The following is a 16631-nucleotide window of genomic DNA, read 5'->3' as shown; positions in this document are numbered from 1 at the left end:
TAACCAATTAAATTTAGATTGATTTTTATTTTTTTGGCTTCAAAATTGTGTAGATGAGAGAATGAACATCAATTTTTTAACTTATAATTAATGTCTTATCCACTAAACTATACTTGAATTGCCATCATATTGACATTATATTTATAAATTGAAAAATAAATAGCATTAGAGAACAAGATAAAGTTTTATAAAAAATGAAAAAAAAAATAGGGAAAACAAAAAGAGATTTCTTTTTTTCTAATATAACAAATGCGAGGAGGGGGAATGAACCTCCGACCTCTAGAGCCGTGCATGCCAATACTACTGAGTCAAACTCACTTCGACAACAAAAAGAGATTGGTATAAATAAAAATATGTCAACACGAGCATAACTCAAGGATAATTAGCAAATACTCACTAAAGTTATATCTTCAAATCCTCACACGATATTTGTGTACTAAAAACACAAATAAATAAAAACACGAAAGGCAATAGACATTTATAACATATAACATATAATAAATGCATAGTATTGATTAACACTATAATATAATTACTTTTTAACATGAAAATATACATAGACATGATAGATAACTCTACAAAGTTAAATAATAAGTTAAAAACTTCCTTGAACTTTCATGAAAGTAACTATTTGATCAAACTTTGGTTCGTAATGATTTAATTCCTATACTTCCAAATTTATAACAATTTAGTCTTTAAATTTCAATAAGAAATGATTTAATCTCTATTCTTAAAAAAAATATTAATATGATTTACAAATTATACTAAAAATAATTATTATTATTTAGTAAAACTTCTTGCACATATATTGATAAATGGTTGGAATCAAATTTATTTACATACTATAAAAACTAAGTCGTTATGTAATAAAAATTGATACATAATTTTGATTAAAAAATCATGATAGAGACTAAATCATTACAAATTGAAAATTAGAGAAACTAAATTGTTACTTTTATCAAAGTTCAAGGATGAAAATAACTTTTTAATCTAAATAATATAACTTTAAACAGCAACAAATAATATAATTATTGGTTGTATATAATGTTATTTTGTCAAAGAAAAAAAAATTGGATATAACATTATAGTTACAACATTTAGTTCATGATTTTTACGTTAATATCTAATTTTTACTTATTTTTTTTTTTTTTTTGAAAATGAATGGCTGGCTAAAAATTTTCATTACATTTTCAAAAAAGAAAAAAAAACATTTATATTAAATATTGAGCTCATCCCACGGACTCCACACACCACATATAGCATTAATGGAAGAGAACAAAATTTAGATCAGCATTACTAACAAAATATTTTTTTAGTTTAAGCTATGTTTTGAAACATTTTTAAAACATAAAGAAGTATAAGCTTATTTTTCGAATAAAAAAAAACAAAAAACAAAATGGAGAGCCAATAATAGTACTTTTTTTGTTAACACTATTATGAAGGAAATATAGGTTCTATAGAAGTAAATTCATTAAAATACTTCATTTCTTATATTCTTGATTTTAAAATTTTGAGTGTTTCTCCTCTTTTCCAAGCATATTTCTCTTGCCATCCAAAACAAATATTAAAAGTTATCATAATCCAACATGAAGGACTGAAAAAGATATAAATATATCTCCTACAACTAGCTTCAGTCGTTTTCTTTCATACATAGCTTGCATATTTAAGAATATCCTGGGACAGGGGAGGAAGGGAGTTTACAAGTACCTTGTGTGCATGTCTGCAGTAATTGTGGATACAGATTTCTTGCAGAAGCCCATAATTATAAAATCTGCACTGGAGGCCTAGTAAATACAAGAAGTTCTGGAACATAGATGTTTAAGATAAAAACTAATCACGTTATGGGGGGGGGGGTGGGAAATCCAAAAGATGATTGGCAAAACCTGTGTTGATAGGCCATCACCAAACACAACGATAAGTTACATGTGACCTAGTCATATCGCCATCGTAAGTCACTTTCACAACCTGCCCTTTCTCAAGTCCATAATATCGAGCAACAGCATCCATACGTAACATACGAGGAAGCTGCATTATATCAAAAGTAGGCATAAAGACTTGAAGTTGAAGCAACTGTTGGTACTAGTTTAAGAAACAGAGTCCATGAGAATTCAAGAAGCAATTGCACATAGCACTTTGATTCATTTGTATACAAGGTATTCGGCACCTACGTAGAGTTTTGAAGTCTGGAGTTAATATACTAGAGTTAGGAGTCTGTGTTAGAGTGAACACTATTGAAGTTGAGTTATTTAACATTGACTTATGAAATTGGTGGGTCAAACATCCCCTTAACTCCTTTCTGTGATCTCACATGGACAAGTTGATCCAAAAGGCTACGGTAGTATTAATGTAATTGAGATGCAACTGTTTTTGTGCTTTTAACGTGGTAACTCCTGTTACTCAAGTCATAAATGCTGAGGAAAAGAACTCTTTAAAGTTCAATTTATTCCTTCGTTTATCTTTTTCTCCAGGAAAGCTAGATTTCTTTTATAAAAAAAAAAAAAGTAAAGATTTTTTTTTTATAAAAAGTAAAACGTTAAAAATCAATAAATTCCCTCTACCAAGCTGAAAAACTATTAACTATTAGTTTTTATCTGAAGCAAGGTATCAAGGAATGGGTCACTTTTTCTTTTTTGATGCGATGGGCTGTCACCTGAACCCAAAAACCCGTATCTTTAAGACTTCTCAATCATTCATTCCCTAGCACTAAGGGAGTGTTTGGTGCATATGTTTGGCTAGAAGCCACACTACACTTGGAGAGAAGCTGCCAAACCCAGGTTTAATTGGAAAAACCAATAGGCTTGAACAGTAAGTCACTAATCAACCTCCCACAGTTTTCATAAACCGAAGCTTTCAACTTGAACCGCAGACAGTTTTCATAAATTCAAGCATCTAAAACCCTTTGCCTAAACCCATAGATTTAAGATACAAAACCCTAGGCTAGGCTTAGGGTGGGTTTCACTTTCTAACACAAACCACATTTGGAAGAGAAGTTCCTAAGCTCAGGTTTAATTGGAGACATCAACCAGCTTGAATACTACAACATTATTTATGTCCCCACATAGTTTTCCTAAACCTGCACCTCATATACAGTTTTCCTAAATCAAAACTTCCTAAATCCTCTCATACACAATTTTCCTGGACCCAAACTTCCTGAACCCTCAGGTTATTGCACCCAAGCTTAAGGTGCCAAGCCAGCAATCCAAACGTCCCCTAATATAGCTTAATGATGTGGAGGACAAAATAAGTCTATGTAGTGTCACACTTTGGATGAGGTTTGCCAAAACAAAATATAGTCTGAAATGAGCACTATATGTCATTTGCTCACTCAAAGTCCCAGTTGTAGAATACTGGAAATATTGGAAGATGTTGGTTGACATGACTCTTATCAGCATTTAGCATAAATATTGAAAAGAAGAAAATGTTGGTCATTCAAGGAAAGCATGTTTAACATGAGAAGGAGATTAATCTACATGCAATCATGCAGAAGGAAATAAAATTCACAATTAAGCAATCACCAATGCAAGATTATAATATTGAAAAATAAACTGTCAAAATATTGCTTGGGGTCTTTTTCAATATCTTGCCTGTTTTTCCTCTATACTGTATTGTTGCAAAAGTTTTTGTTTCTCTTCCTCCGATAGTACTTGATGGTTTGGCTTTAACGCATGCTTTGTGATATTGACGAGCAAGTCAGTAATCTGTGTAACAGACAAAAATAAGAGTGCTATAGAAGTCAAACGAGCAAATATACTAATTTGGTAGCAGACAAAAATTACAGTGAATAGAAGTCATATGAGGAAATATAGAATAATGTCTCAAATTTTGATAAATCATATAACTAGACATATGAACTTTTCATGATTATCAATTTTTTTTTTCTCTTTTTTTCTCAAAACAAAACTACGGTTTCATTATGAAAGGATATACAAGGACAAACAAAAAGAAAACAAGCCCAACAAAAAACAGCGAAACACGACAATAACTATAGAAATGGATTTCAATTCAAAAGAACAAGACTAAGCTCATAATTACAAAAGGGTTAGCCTCAAAAAAAATTGGTTTAGTAACCGAAGCCCATATGGAGGCGATAAACCGCTACCTCCCTAACATCCTCACTCGATCTCTCAACCTTTCTAAGCATTTTGTTATTCCGCTCACTCCAAATGCCCCACAAGGTAGCAAAAAAACCACTCTGCCACAAAATTTTACCCATTCTCTCTAAAGGGAATTCAAAAGCAACTTTTTAAAATGACCAATAACCCTTCAACTTAAGTTTTGATTCTATACAATTGTTTCCACTAGCATAATAACTAAGTATTGATTACAAAATCCAAATTTCATTATGCAATATACAACAGGAAGCAAAGAAATTTGACATATTTCACATCTACTGTCGTTTCTCTCTTATTTGCTCCCCATGGCAACACATTAAAGAAATGGCTGGACTTCTCTATAGTTCTGTGCATGTAGGAAAAGATATCAACTTCATTCTCTAGTGTTTATGCTTGACCTTGTTTAAGGATTGCTAGAATGTAAGAGTTATTAGAGAAACATGGGTTCGTCGATTTCTAACTATATTTAAAATATTATAAGGTCTTCTATCTTTAAAATGTGGGATACTCAACATGCCCCCTCAAGATAGAGCCTCTTGGGTTCACTATTCTTGAGTCGGATCTTGATTGAATACCCGTTTGAACTTCATAGACTTTGATACCATATTAGAGAAACCGAGTTCCAACTCAAAACCGATTGACAATGGGAGGAGTAGCTCTTGTATCTTTTAACAAGAATGAAAATATATCGATATATTAATGATATATCTACGATATATCCGTAAAATCACATATCCGGTAGTGATATTAGGGGATAAGATCTTTTTTCTCCAAATTTCATGATATATCTCCGATATTAGCAATATATCTCCGATATATCTTTTTGTGCTAATATCTTTCGCAGCTTAACAATACCATGGATATTTTGTTGATATATCACAGATATTTTGTGGTTATATCGTGGAAATATCGTGGATATTTCGTCTAAATGTTGTCTAATCTAATTATCTCTTTATATCACTTTTCTTTCTTTTTCCAATACCACGCTTTTCCAATGTGTTGCCTTTTTCCAATTTTCAATCCAAAACTTTCATTCTCAATAAATTAAATTTGGAAATACCAAAACAGAGACTTTGACCACGACCATAAAGCTGGTGGAGCAGGAATTAGCCTATTTATTGGAGAATTTCAATTCACCCATGCCACATAAAACTCCGGCCATGACCATAGAGTTGGTGGGCCAGGAACTAGAGTAATAGGAAAACCTTTCATTCGTAGAAGATCCACACATGATGATGCTTAGATTGATGCTCACTCACTTTTTTTCACTTTTTTCAAGTATGGAGGGATGAGTTTAGACAATCAATATGAACATGGTCAATATATCAATAACAATAGTAACTATGGCTTTTCTCATAGTAACTATAGTAGTTCAAGTGATTGTGGTTCCTATAGTTATAGTGATGGGTTTAAGACATCGATCTATACATGGGGACAACTTCCTCGTGAAAGTTCACTTTTTACTGATACTTGTTTTTCTAGTGCTCAGTTTTTTGAGTTTGTTTTGTCTACTGCTTTTTTTTTATGTAAATTAAAGTACTCTTTCACTCATTTCAGTTTTTTCTTTTTTAGTTAGTAATTGGCGATCCCTATTGTAATTTCTTTGTTTGGGGTTTTCCCCTTATACTTATCAATAAATTGTTTCTTTTACCAAAAAAAAAAAAAAAACTTTCTCGTGAAAGTGATGATGACTCAGACTTAGAAACTCTATGTTATCTACCTTCTTCAGATCATCCCCATCTGAATGGAACACAGTTTGATCCAAGGTATCCTCCTATTGGTAGGATTGGGGTGATGTTGAGACTCATGGATGACATATTTCCAATTATGTAATAAATTTTTAACATACGAGAACTTAGGAGCAATATTGTCATTATCAAGTGAATTATGCTAATGTGGAGCTAATAACTCTTAGATCATCTTTGTGTTATTGAATCTTGTATTTGACCTTCATTTTGTATGACCTAGACTTTATTAATAAAAAATTCAGTTTATAATAATTTTTTTGGTCTTCAATATTATCTATTATTCCATTACCAATTATATTTGGCTTCTAATTATAGATTTATATGCTTAAAGTCATAGTTTATTACTTAAATAAGTATGTTCTAAAACTTCACTAAAAATTTCACAGTATTTTTAAGAATTTCCGTGATATCCATGATTCCTCCAAGAATATCCATCGATATTTAAATATCCATCGATATTTAAATATCTATCGATATATCCGTAAATCTGACTTACCGATATTTACACCGATAACGATATTTTCGTCCACGTCTTTCAAAACCTCCCTTCTTTCCAATGTGCGATCCTCAATAGAAAAGACTATATTTTTACATTCATAGTCCCCATGAAGTAGTGATTGAAGGCTTCTTTCTCTTTAGCCATGATAATATTTTCTTACTAAAAGTTAATGGAAGAGATTTATAATATGTTATGCTTCTCAATACCCAAGACCTCTAGTTCTTTAAGTTATTTCTCTTTTCTACCATGGAAAACTCTTGTTCCCTCACCTATATAGTGTTCTAGGGCTCGCTAATGTCGATGCCAATTTCATGGAATGTGATTAATGATCCAGTTGATATTTAATTTAACCAGCTCCTGATGTTACTGAGATAACGACTTCAGCAGTGTCCATTGTGAAGAATACACAAAAAACTGAAGTATGAAGAAAATACTAAAAAACAAAGCATGACAACAAATAAGTGACTCGTTGAAACCAAGTATTCACCAAGATGCTACTCGCATACGCAGCTTCAAGAAACAAACCTGGAATATTTCAACCTTGAACGAGAAAAGCTCAACTGCTTTCATGGCCTGGTTTGTAATTTGATTTTGCACAATTAGAATGAGACCATGCAAAGAGTCCTTATTAGCAATTTGGCCAGCAATATTGCGAATAGCATTAACTTTCACAGCACCAGTCCCACAAAATATCACGAGGACCTGCAAAATCAACATCAGTTTTGAAATAACAAATACTACGAGAAGGTGCTGTATTTATATTGTCAGCCTTTCTAATATTTTCCAATAATTTGTATGTTTCGTCCACGCTTAGTAAAATATTTCTCTCAGTAATCCGTCCCAATGAAACTTCACTCCATGATCACAATTCGCAACAACCATTTCTGTAACCCATCATAAAACATAAACTAGTAGAGAAGGGTAATCCAGTAGCAATTTAGTCCAGTTCATTCCCACGATAATAGAAAAAGAAAACATGCATCATTATCCTCATAACAAAATCTAAAAGAACTCTGCATTGTCCGCCCTAATTTGACTAAGTCAAACAAGACGCGCGAAGGAATTAACAATGCAAGAAGCAGTGGAGTCTTACTCTTTTGGAGGGATCGGAGCGATGAACGGCGGATAGTTTAAGGCGATCAACGTCGGGGGATTGACCGTAAATTTCTCGGAATTGTTGAAGAGAGAGGTCGATATCAGAGGAGTTGAGAGTGTAACCTCGGTCCCTAAGCATCTCCAAGACTGTTCTGCGAGAAAGAAAGTATCTGTGGCTTTCAGTGGTGCCATTGTCGATGTAGCTACTCAAGCAAGTGCCAAACTCCACTTCATTCGGCTCTCCCTCAAACCCATCTTCCTCCATTTTCGCTACCTCTCTCCGCGAATAGAGCGTAGCTCTGTTTTTTCTTGGTTTAGAAATGGGAAAAGAGTTCAAAAAAATTAAGGTTAAATTAATCCCAAAAAATAAAAAGAATAAACCCTAAACTATATAATTGGTAGGTGTTCAAATAATACGACTATCCACCCTAAAATATAAGAGTTGAGTTGGGTTAGTTTTGTTTTTGGATTGGATTTAGTTGAATTTTTTTTTTTTTATTGGATTGAGTTGGGTTGACCCAACCTAACTCGAATTATATATGGGAAATTATTTTGAAATGGTAAAACTGTTGAAAATATTTACAAGATATAGCAAAATTTTAGAACTTGATAGACTATCAATATCACTAATAGATATTGATAGAAGTCTATCAATGTCTACCAGCATTTATCATTGATAGTTCTAAAATTTTGCTATATTTTGTAAATACTTTAGTTTAATTTTCTATATTTAAAAACAACTCTATATATATGTGTGTGCATGTATTTCTCTTTGTTTGATTACTTTACATTGATTAATTTGTGAATTTTTAATATTTTTCTTATAAAATCGTTATGATATTTATCTTTGTATAAAGTTTGTAATAAATATCATAGATATTTGGTATTTAGCATTTGAATTTTGTGAGATTTTAGTTATTAGTCATATATTGTATAATAAATTTACATATTTTTCATTAAAAATAAAAATAAAAAAAGTTATAACCCGACAACCCAACGAATTTTAAGAGTTGGGTTGGGTTGAAAACTTTATTTGGGTCATTTGGTTTGTCAATCCAACCAACCCGAATTTTCGGATTGGTCCAAAAAATACCTTAAACCCAACCCAACCCATATACACTCGTAATAATTGGTTTCAAATTTTCAATTATACTCGGTGGCAGATCCAGAGAATCTGAAAAAGAAAATAGAGTTAAGAAGTAAGGCTTGAACCCAAGTTTGAAGGAGCCAAAAGCTATTTTTACCATCAGGTTAGTTATTAGTATTAGCATTATGTCAGTTTTATATATATATATATATATATATATTATATAAAGAGCATAAATTTGAGAGGGACTCGAACCCCTTTGGACCTATACTAAATTCGTCGATGATTATACTTCCAACTTTGAAAATTTTTCATTTTAACTTTTAAATTTGAAGTTTATCTTTAAAACCATTCAAAAAGGCTTTTTGTCATTAAATATATGAGCCAAGAAATTTGTATCTACTTATATATGTGATTAAGAGAACAAATTTAAATACATGTCAAGAAAAAACTAGGGCAATTTATTTATATTTTAACGACAAAAGCTAATGAGAATTATTTTGAAACAAACTTTAAACTGGTTAAAATGTTCACCCTAAACTCTCAATTTCATCGAGTTAGATCCTTTTTTATTATAATAATTGTGGGGATGGAGTATCAAATATTAGATCTCAAGTGAGATAGATAGTGCATATCAATTATCATTGAGCTAGACTTACTTTGGCTATTGAATTAGACCTAGACTTAGATACATTCTACACTTTTTACTCTTTATTCGATTTTTATTAGTTCACTAATTTTCATTCTAAAAAAACTCTATAAAAAACTACGTAAACTTATTAATCTCCATAACATCAAGTTTGTACAATTTTAAGTTTGATTGATGCACAAATTAACTATTCAATAACTTTGACAAAACTTATAAATTGTGACCAAAGAAAAGTAGTTTTCATGTCATTTTTACATTTAAAGTTTGTTGAAATTTCAATACATGCAAATGATATTATTGGTGTGAGAAACTTGCACGAGTTCGTCGTCGTCGTCATCATCATGGGACTCTTGTGGGCTTGTCCCAACCTGCTTCTCTGGTATGGTCTCGCATTTTGAGATAATCTATGTAAGAGTTCCTTACACTCAGTGTGACCTACCACATTCCGAGGCCTAAGTTAGTATAGGGAGTATATGGCCCAGCTAACCATACACACGTCACACACATTCATTAGTAAAGTTAGAACTCTCCTTCAGATATTAGCTGTTCTTCCCCTTCGTGGTCGTTGAATGAGACTATTTATAATGTCATCCATATTTGTGGCTACATGTAACTTCAGCGATTTCAAGGTAGTTGTGGCGCTTGAGACTCCATGGCACTAGACCGACCATAACTCGATTATTTTTCGATTGGTATATATTCATCGCTTCAATTGGTTGACTTGAAACTTGAGGTTTTGACTTTTCTTTTCTGGGACGTGTATTTTCCCATGCCACCTCCCTGATTTCTTTGGGCTTGGGCCCCTATGACCTTTGGATCTTGCTTAAGACAACCCTCAACGAGAATTTAATTTTCTGTCAAATTTTGGAATGCAAACTTATTAGAAGGTAAAGGTTGTAATGTTTTCCAAGTTTAAGATTAAGAATTGCAACATTTTGTCTTGGATTTGAAGTGCAATTTGATAAAAGTTGAAGATTTTAAGTAAAAAAAAGGGTACAATTTAACAAGTTTAAAGGTCCAACTTGGTTTTTTCCCTCTTAAAATTAAAACTACAAACTTATAATTAGTGATTACAACTTTAAACTTGTTTAAATCCATACCTTTTGTTAAATTTGGTCCTAATTTGAAACGTTTATATTACAAAAAAAAAAAAAATTGTCAAATGCATATTCTTTTGACTTGTTTCTTTCATTCGACTAATATATTGAAGTAAATTTAGAAAAGTGTTAAAAGTAATTTAAGAAATTAAATCTCAAAAGTATGAGGGAAAAAAAGGTCATATTATTGTCAAAATGAACATAATTCAACTAATATAAACTTCTATTCTATCCGTAAAAAAAAAAAAAAAAAAAGTCACGTTACTCTTCCAATGACTTCATACATAGAGCCAAACAAAGCATCGATAGGAAAGGACAAAGTGGTCAATGCCATCACAGAAATTCCTCAATTGGCAAAAATAGAAATATAACATTGTAGTCTTACAAGTATAAAATTAAATTTCAAACTTCTGCATTCGTCGTGGTTTTCTCTTGGTGAAAGTGTGGTTGGTGTTTCACCTGAGCATGGAAATGAATATCTTTTAATTAGGAGAGGTAGGCATTTAGAATGGAGACAGAGGTTAAGTTAAAAAATAATGTATTTTTCAAAAGTATAGAGAAATTTTTATAAATAGAAAAATTTTAAAAATATTTACACTTTATAGCAAAAAGTTCTAAAAGTATTTTTTTTACAAATACAACCAAAAGTAAAAAGACACACATTCAAACATACAATAAAATTAAAGGGATTTATCTAAATTATAATTGCGTTGCAAACTAATGAACCTTTAAAGTAAGGTTAATTAGCTCCATTGTTTAAAATATTAAAAAAAAAAAAAACATACCATAAAATATAATATGGGAATCTTCGGTTCATGGTCATCCATCATGACTACATACATCAGAATTATAAATGAATTATCATTTGCCCTTTTGACTTTCTTTCTTATTTTTAATAATAATCCCTCTCATTTTTTAAGATAATATTGACACAGACCATTTTCGGCAAAGGAATTTTCAAAAATAGAAAAATAAGAAAAATGCTTTTAGAACTTTTTGCTATGAAGTGTAAATATTTTTAAATATTTTTTTTATATTAAAAAGACCCCATAAAAATTAAGATTTTTTTTTTAAAAAAATAAAGTGGTTAAAGAAATAAATTGTAGTAATAGTATTAAAGGTAAAAGTATTGAAAAAATAAGGTTGTTTGGAATTGGACCAAAATCATTTACCCGGTACATGATTTTTGTTAATCCAGTCACCACCCCTGGGGTGGTAGATGGCTATCATGTCAGCATATGAGTGGACTTGGCCAATGAACGAAAACCAAACTCATGGACCCCGTCCACGATTTTTTTGTTCGATTTAGATTTTTTTTTAATTTTAAATGAACAATTTTCTTCCTTACTTATTTTGTTCTTGTTCTATTTTATCATACTCATTTATTCGATTTAGTGTCTCAAGATAAAATGTAATTTCACTAATTCTTTTATTTGAGATAGAATTTCATATGAAACTAAAAGTTTGAATTACAAGTCACTAAATTTTCCACATGGTAGTTGTCTTCGTGTTTCTCTGGATTAGCTTCGCCTTGTTGACATTTTCATCTATGACGAATACGTCTCCGATCAGTGTCATCAACATTAGATCATCTTATCTGCTAAATAATATTTTCTACATTTACTAAGTTTTGGTCACACAATCAACTCAACTCTGGTAAATTGTGTTGTAGTGGATACTGGTGTACACATTGGACAAAATTATTCTGTATGATGAAAAATATTAATATTAAATAATGTCCATATCATACATTTGAAAAACATAAGATAATAAAACTCTTACCATGCAGTAATAGTAAGTGTCGTCAGGTGTGATAAATCATCTCGTAATTGAATCGTATGAAGAAAAATAGTCATCTAGTACAGGTAGCTCATTTGTTATTTCTCCATGTGCACAACGATCATGACGTGCACGCTAGAACAATATATATTCTACATGAATTCAACGCCAATCTTGGATGAGCTTACCTCTCAAATCAATCTAGTGTAGTGTTGGGAGTGTATAGAACAATGTCGGTACCGTTTGTCGCAGACCGAATTGTCTCAACATATGATCTGATTAATGTCACTCTATAGTATGGAAGCATATAAGAGGGCTAACCGTTAACCAAATGTCTTGACCATCACAACAATAATCAAGCAGTAATGACCAAATATCTTATGTGTATGGTGTCCAATTAATCTGAAAAAATTAGCTAGACACCCAAAAAGTATGTAATATTCATTTGTTACCTGATTGTGTATTAGTCGATCAGATATTAATCGGTATACTAGCAACATATTTGTTGACTGTTTCGATGCAGCTGATACTCCACTCCATCTAACATTAAAAAAATCATTAAATATTTTATTACATAAAATGACAACGGAATAAATATATAAATAAAATAATATATGGAATTGAGTGGACGATGATCTGAGGCCTATAATTGAACTTGTGGTGCTACAATGTTAAATCTATCATAATCTCAATACTTGTAGCAATATCAGTGGCCCTGCTATTTTCAAAGTTTGTGCATTACTAGCTCCACATAGTTCTTTATAAAGCCATGCAAGACAAGCACCACCCTACGCGCACCTAACAGCTTACTCAAAATTGGCCAGCAGTTGAAGAAACATAAGGTGTGCCAACGTGTTCAACTTGTCAACGAACAAAAATCCTCCAATAAGCTTCATGATATATGCTCGTGCATATCTCTATATGTTGATGTCGTTGGCATTAGGGGATGACTCAGTAAACTGAGACACTAACCATGGGATACTCAATCTTGAGCCTTTCAAATTATTTGGTTGAACACCCAAAAGATTGTCATAAACTTGTTTCCAATCATGTTGTAATGATCCCATCATAAGTTTTCTGTCCATTGGTAATCCAAACTGAATTGCAACGTCCTGCAACGTAATTGGTGCATTCCTCATAAGACATATAAAATATGTGGGTTTATGGTCTCCAAACGCATATGAAATGTGTAGGTTTATAGTCTCCAACGCTCTATTAAAGTAGTAATGAGATGTCAGTTGGATAAATCCAATCTGTACAACCCCAAGAAAACTAACTTGTTGTATGTAAGGCATGATACATTATTCAAATAGGATAGTACGTTGTGTAGATGCCTCCCTTCTTCAACAGCTCAAAACTACAGTAGAAGAACTATCCCATATCAATTGTGAACTATGGGTATTTTGTTGATATGGTTGTATAAGATTAGAAGGACCAGGATCCATGATGCACCATCACTGAAAGAATATGAACAAAATTAAATAACGAATTTCAATTACAATAACAAAGTCTATTACAATAAGAAAAAAAACAAATTACAATAACACATATCAACAAAGTCAATTACATAACAAAGTCCATTACATAAAACAAAGTCAATCACATAACAAAGTCAATTACATAACAAAGTCAGTTGCATAATAAAGTCAATTACATAACAAAGTCTATTGCATGATAAAGTCAATTACATAACAAAGTCATCAATGGCTCGAAGAGGAAACACCTAATGTACGTTATAGACAAGTACGCTTGTTTTGTCCTTCTCCCTTGCATATTGTACATCAAACTTTTTGACTAGTCTTTCGCCAATTAATTTCATATGAGTTCACGTACTTCTTGGTCGATTATGTTTTCTTCATAAGTCCACATTTGGACGAACTTCCGTAAATGATAATTTTAACCAATAATTTGGGTGTTGTATTAGATGAAAACGATCTTCATAACATTGCTTGAAATGGGATAATTTGTAGCATTCATCAATGAAAGGTAAGTATGTCAAATGCATGTAATTACAAACTGCAATTACATGAGAGCATGGAATCTTGAATAATTGCCACTTGTTACAAGAATAAGTCCCTTCTTTCAAGCTCACAACTTGTGTGTACTGGCCTTTATAGGGAGAAATCATACTTATGTCAGTTTACACTTTAAAAGTTTAGGTTTCCCTGTCAATAGACGTCACTGTATATGCAGATGCTCGTTTATCCCACCTCTTAAGCTTTCTCATGGCATATTCTATATATATGTGTTGAGTTTTATGTCCTAAAACTCGTAGATAGTAAATGTTATCAATTGATCGTATTCAATAAAGAGTCATCAATGTTAATTCAATAAATATTATTGATTGTATTTTATTCTATTTTGTCTTAATAACCATAAATCTAATGAATTAACATCCAGGATTGCCTTATGAGTCTTGAATTATATGTGGAGATATATAGGGATCAATGTTTAAGAAACAACCTAAAGGGTCTATAGTATAGGGATAAGGTTGGGTACTTTATCCTGGTGATACTATGGATACAACCCACTTTGTATTTGATAGAAACACAGTGATCCAACATGTTCGTATAGGTGACACGTGAATGGAGGTATCCTATGCAATGGGTTTGCATAAGACTAGACCACGAAATAGTAACCACTAGATGTAACATCGTTAACTAGTTTGGTTTCCATTTCAATTGGATGACCTTTTTAATCCTGAGTGTATTATGAACTTCTGTTCACGAGGGATTATTCTTTGACTTGTATGGGTGATAATGGTCATTTCACCAACTCAATAAGCCTACCATTTTAGGGACAAAATCAAGTGAGAAGCTGGAAACATAATAATATAAGATGGAATTCACTCCTTCTCGACTTCAGGGTAAGTAGATGAGTGTTCCCTTAAGTGGTGTCTCCAAGACTTGAACAAAGGGTCCTACCCTCTTATTGGCTCGAGAAGGGTTTCTGTTTATTGGTTGAACCATAAAAAGGTTGTTCATTAGAGGAGCACTAGTACTTAAGGATACAGAGATAATCCAAGAGTAAAATGGTAATTTGACCCAGTTGGTGTTACGAACACTCGTGAAGAACTAACTTACTGTGATGTGTTTATATCCGTGGACACATAAATATATCTGTAGTGAAAAGAGTGTAGTTGTGGGTCTTTAGTAGAGTGTACCCACAGTTAACGAATATTGATTAATTTGGTTAATGACTTTAGCCAATTAATCTCATATCATTGGAGCTTCTGATCTGCAGGTCTACTAGGTCCCCTTGTTAGCTCATTAAAAGATATTAAAGAGGAATAATTTGAATTGTTCAAATCAATTTGAGAAAATTGCATATTAAGATGATTAATATGTAAATGATTATGGATGTGATCCATGATTTAAATTAAGTTGGAAAGAAACATTTGGATTAGATTCAAACATTTAATTCAAGTGAATTAGATTCACAAAAAATTAGTAATTAATAGAGAGATGTTGCACATAAAAATACGATATTTATGTTAATTTAATGTATGCGTTAAATTGGATTTCATATATAAATGGTTATTTAATTAATGTGTTAATTAATTAAATAAGTGTTATTTAATTAATTGTGCACAAGGATACATTGGGGAAAGACTTGAAAAAGGGGCTAATCCTTCCCCTATAAAATCTTCCTTATGTTCCTTTTAGAGCAAGATTTGATTTTGCAATTTTTACCTTAGCCACTAAAGAAATACTCTTTACTCTCTTCAAAGAATTCTCTTCTCTTCACTCTCTTCCAATAGTTAGATACCACATATCCTTCTATTGAAATCCTAGAGAATAACAAGGTTATTCCCGTGGTCATGTTCAATATTGTTCGAGGAGACATTCATGTTCGAGATCGTATTTGTTGAAAAAGCGAGAGGATCGTTCTAGGAGCTCAAAAATCTTCAAAGGTAAGAATGGTTCTTCCTTTTTATTTCTCTTCATCTAAAGCATGCCTATAATGTGTTTATCCTTCTACATTCTGTTTTAGGACACTGTTTTGGTTTCTTAAAAAATCGGTTAACGAGATGCGAGGCGTTCACACGCTTCCACTTGAAATTTGATCCCAACAATTGGTATCAAAATGCTGTTTTAAATCTGCATTTTGAATGAAGGTTTGCAAGATTGGATTTTTCAATTTTTTTACTTAGATTACCTTTTAATGTGATTAAAATGTAAGGGCCTATCGTATTTTTTAGTATTTTAATTCTTGCTTCGAGTTTGAAGTCTGTGTCGAACAATAGAGCAACTATTGTTGAAGAGATTGGGAGAAACGAAGGTGTTTGAAGTAAGTTCAGAACAGAAAATGTGCAAAATAGATGCATTCTACCTTTCAGTGTCTCGACACTGCCCCTTGGCATTGCGACGTTACAAACTTTGACGGAACCGTGACGGCGCGTGCACGAGAAAGCTACTGCTGAAGATCTTCTTTTGACCTAATTGTTTTGTTTTGTTTTTATATTAATTAATTAAATTAATATTCTAGATATATTAAATTAATTAATTTTGCATTAGAGTACCAAAATTTGTCCAATTTTTGTTGTTTAAATTAATTAAATTATG

At 31.9% G+C, this 16631-nt stretch overlaps 1 protein-coding gene across 2 annotated transcripts; it reads right to left on the bottom strand.

The window, feature by feature from the left end:
• Nucleotides 1-1467: 1467 nt before the first annotated feature.
• NRPE5 (Eukaryotic rpb5 RNA polymerase subunit family protein) lies at nt 1468-7833 on the bottom strand. Of its 2 annotated transcripts, XM_039047475.2 has the most exons (5): nt 7453-7811; nt 6885-7061; nt 3585-3698; nt 1884-2025; nt 1468-1784 (listed from the first exon to the last, which is right to left on the bottom strand). In XM_039047475.2, exons 1-4 carry the CDS (start codon nt 7717-7719, stop codon nt 1900-1902), a joined length of 684 nt encoding a protein of 227 aa, XP_038903403.1. In that variant the 5' UTR covers nt 7720-7811; the 3' UTR covers nt 1468-1784; nt 1884-1899. The 2 variants fall into 2 exon arrangements, with proteins under 2 accessions (XP_038903403.1, XP_038903402.1); XM_039047474.2 differs by having other exon boundaries at nt 1468-2025; nt 7453-7833.
• Nucleotides 7834-16631: the final 8798 nt, after the last annotated feature.

Source organism: Benincasa hispida, chromosome 11 (assembly GCF_027475165.1).
Source record: "Benincasa hispida cultivar pf3 chromosome 11, pf3_genome.v1.1, whole genome shotgun sequence".
Classification (NCBI taxonomy): domain Eukaryota; kingdom Viridiplantae; phylum Streptophyta; class Magnoliopsida; order Cucurbitales; family Cucurbitaceae; genus Benincasa; species Benincasa hispida.
The sequence above is the reverse complement of the archived record's forward strand: the minus strand, read 5'-3'. Positions and strand labels throughout refer to the sequence as shown.

Bases quoted from the DNA above. Each gene is read 5' to 3' on its own strand.
- NRPE5 (XM_039047474.2), bottom strand. From the start codon at position 7,719: ATGGAGGAAGATGGGTTTGAGGGAGAGCCGAATGAAGTGGAGTTTGGC. The intron at 7,062-7,452 runs GTAAGACTCCAC...TTGATTTTGCAG, and splicing joins GCTCCGATCCCTCCAAAAGA to GTCCTCGTGATATTTTGTGG. The intron at 2,026-3,584 runs GCAAGATATTGA...GATATAATGCAG, and splicing joins ACAGTATAGAGGAAAAACAG to CTTCCTCGTATGTTACGTAT.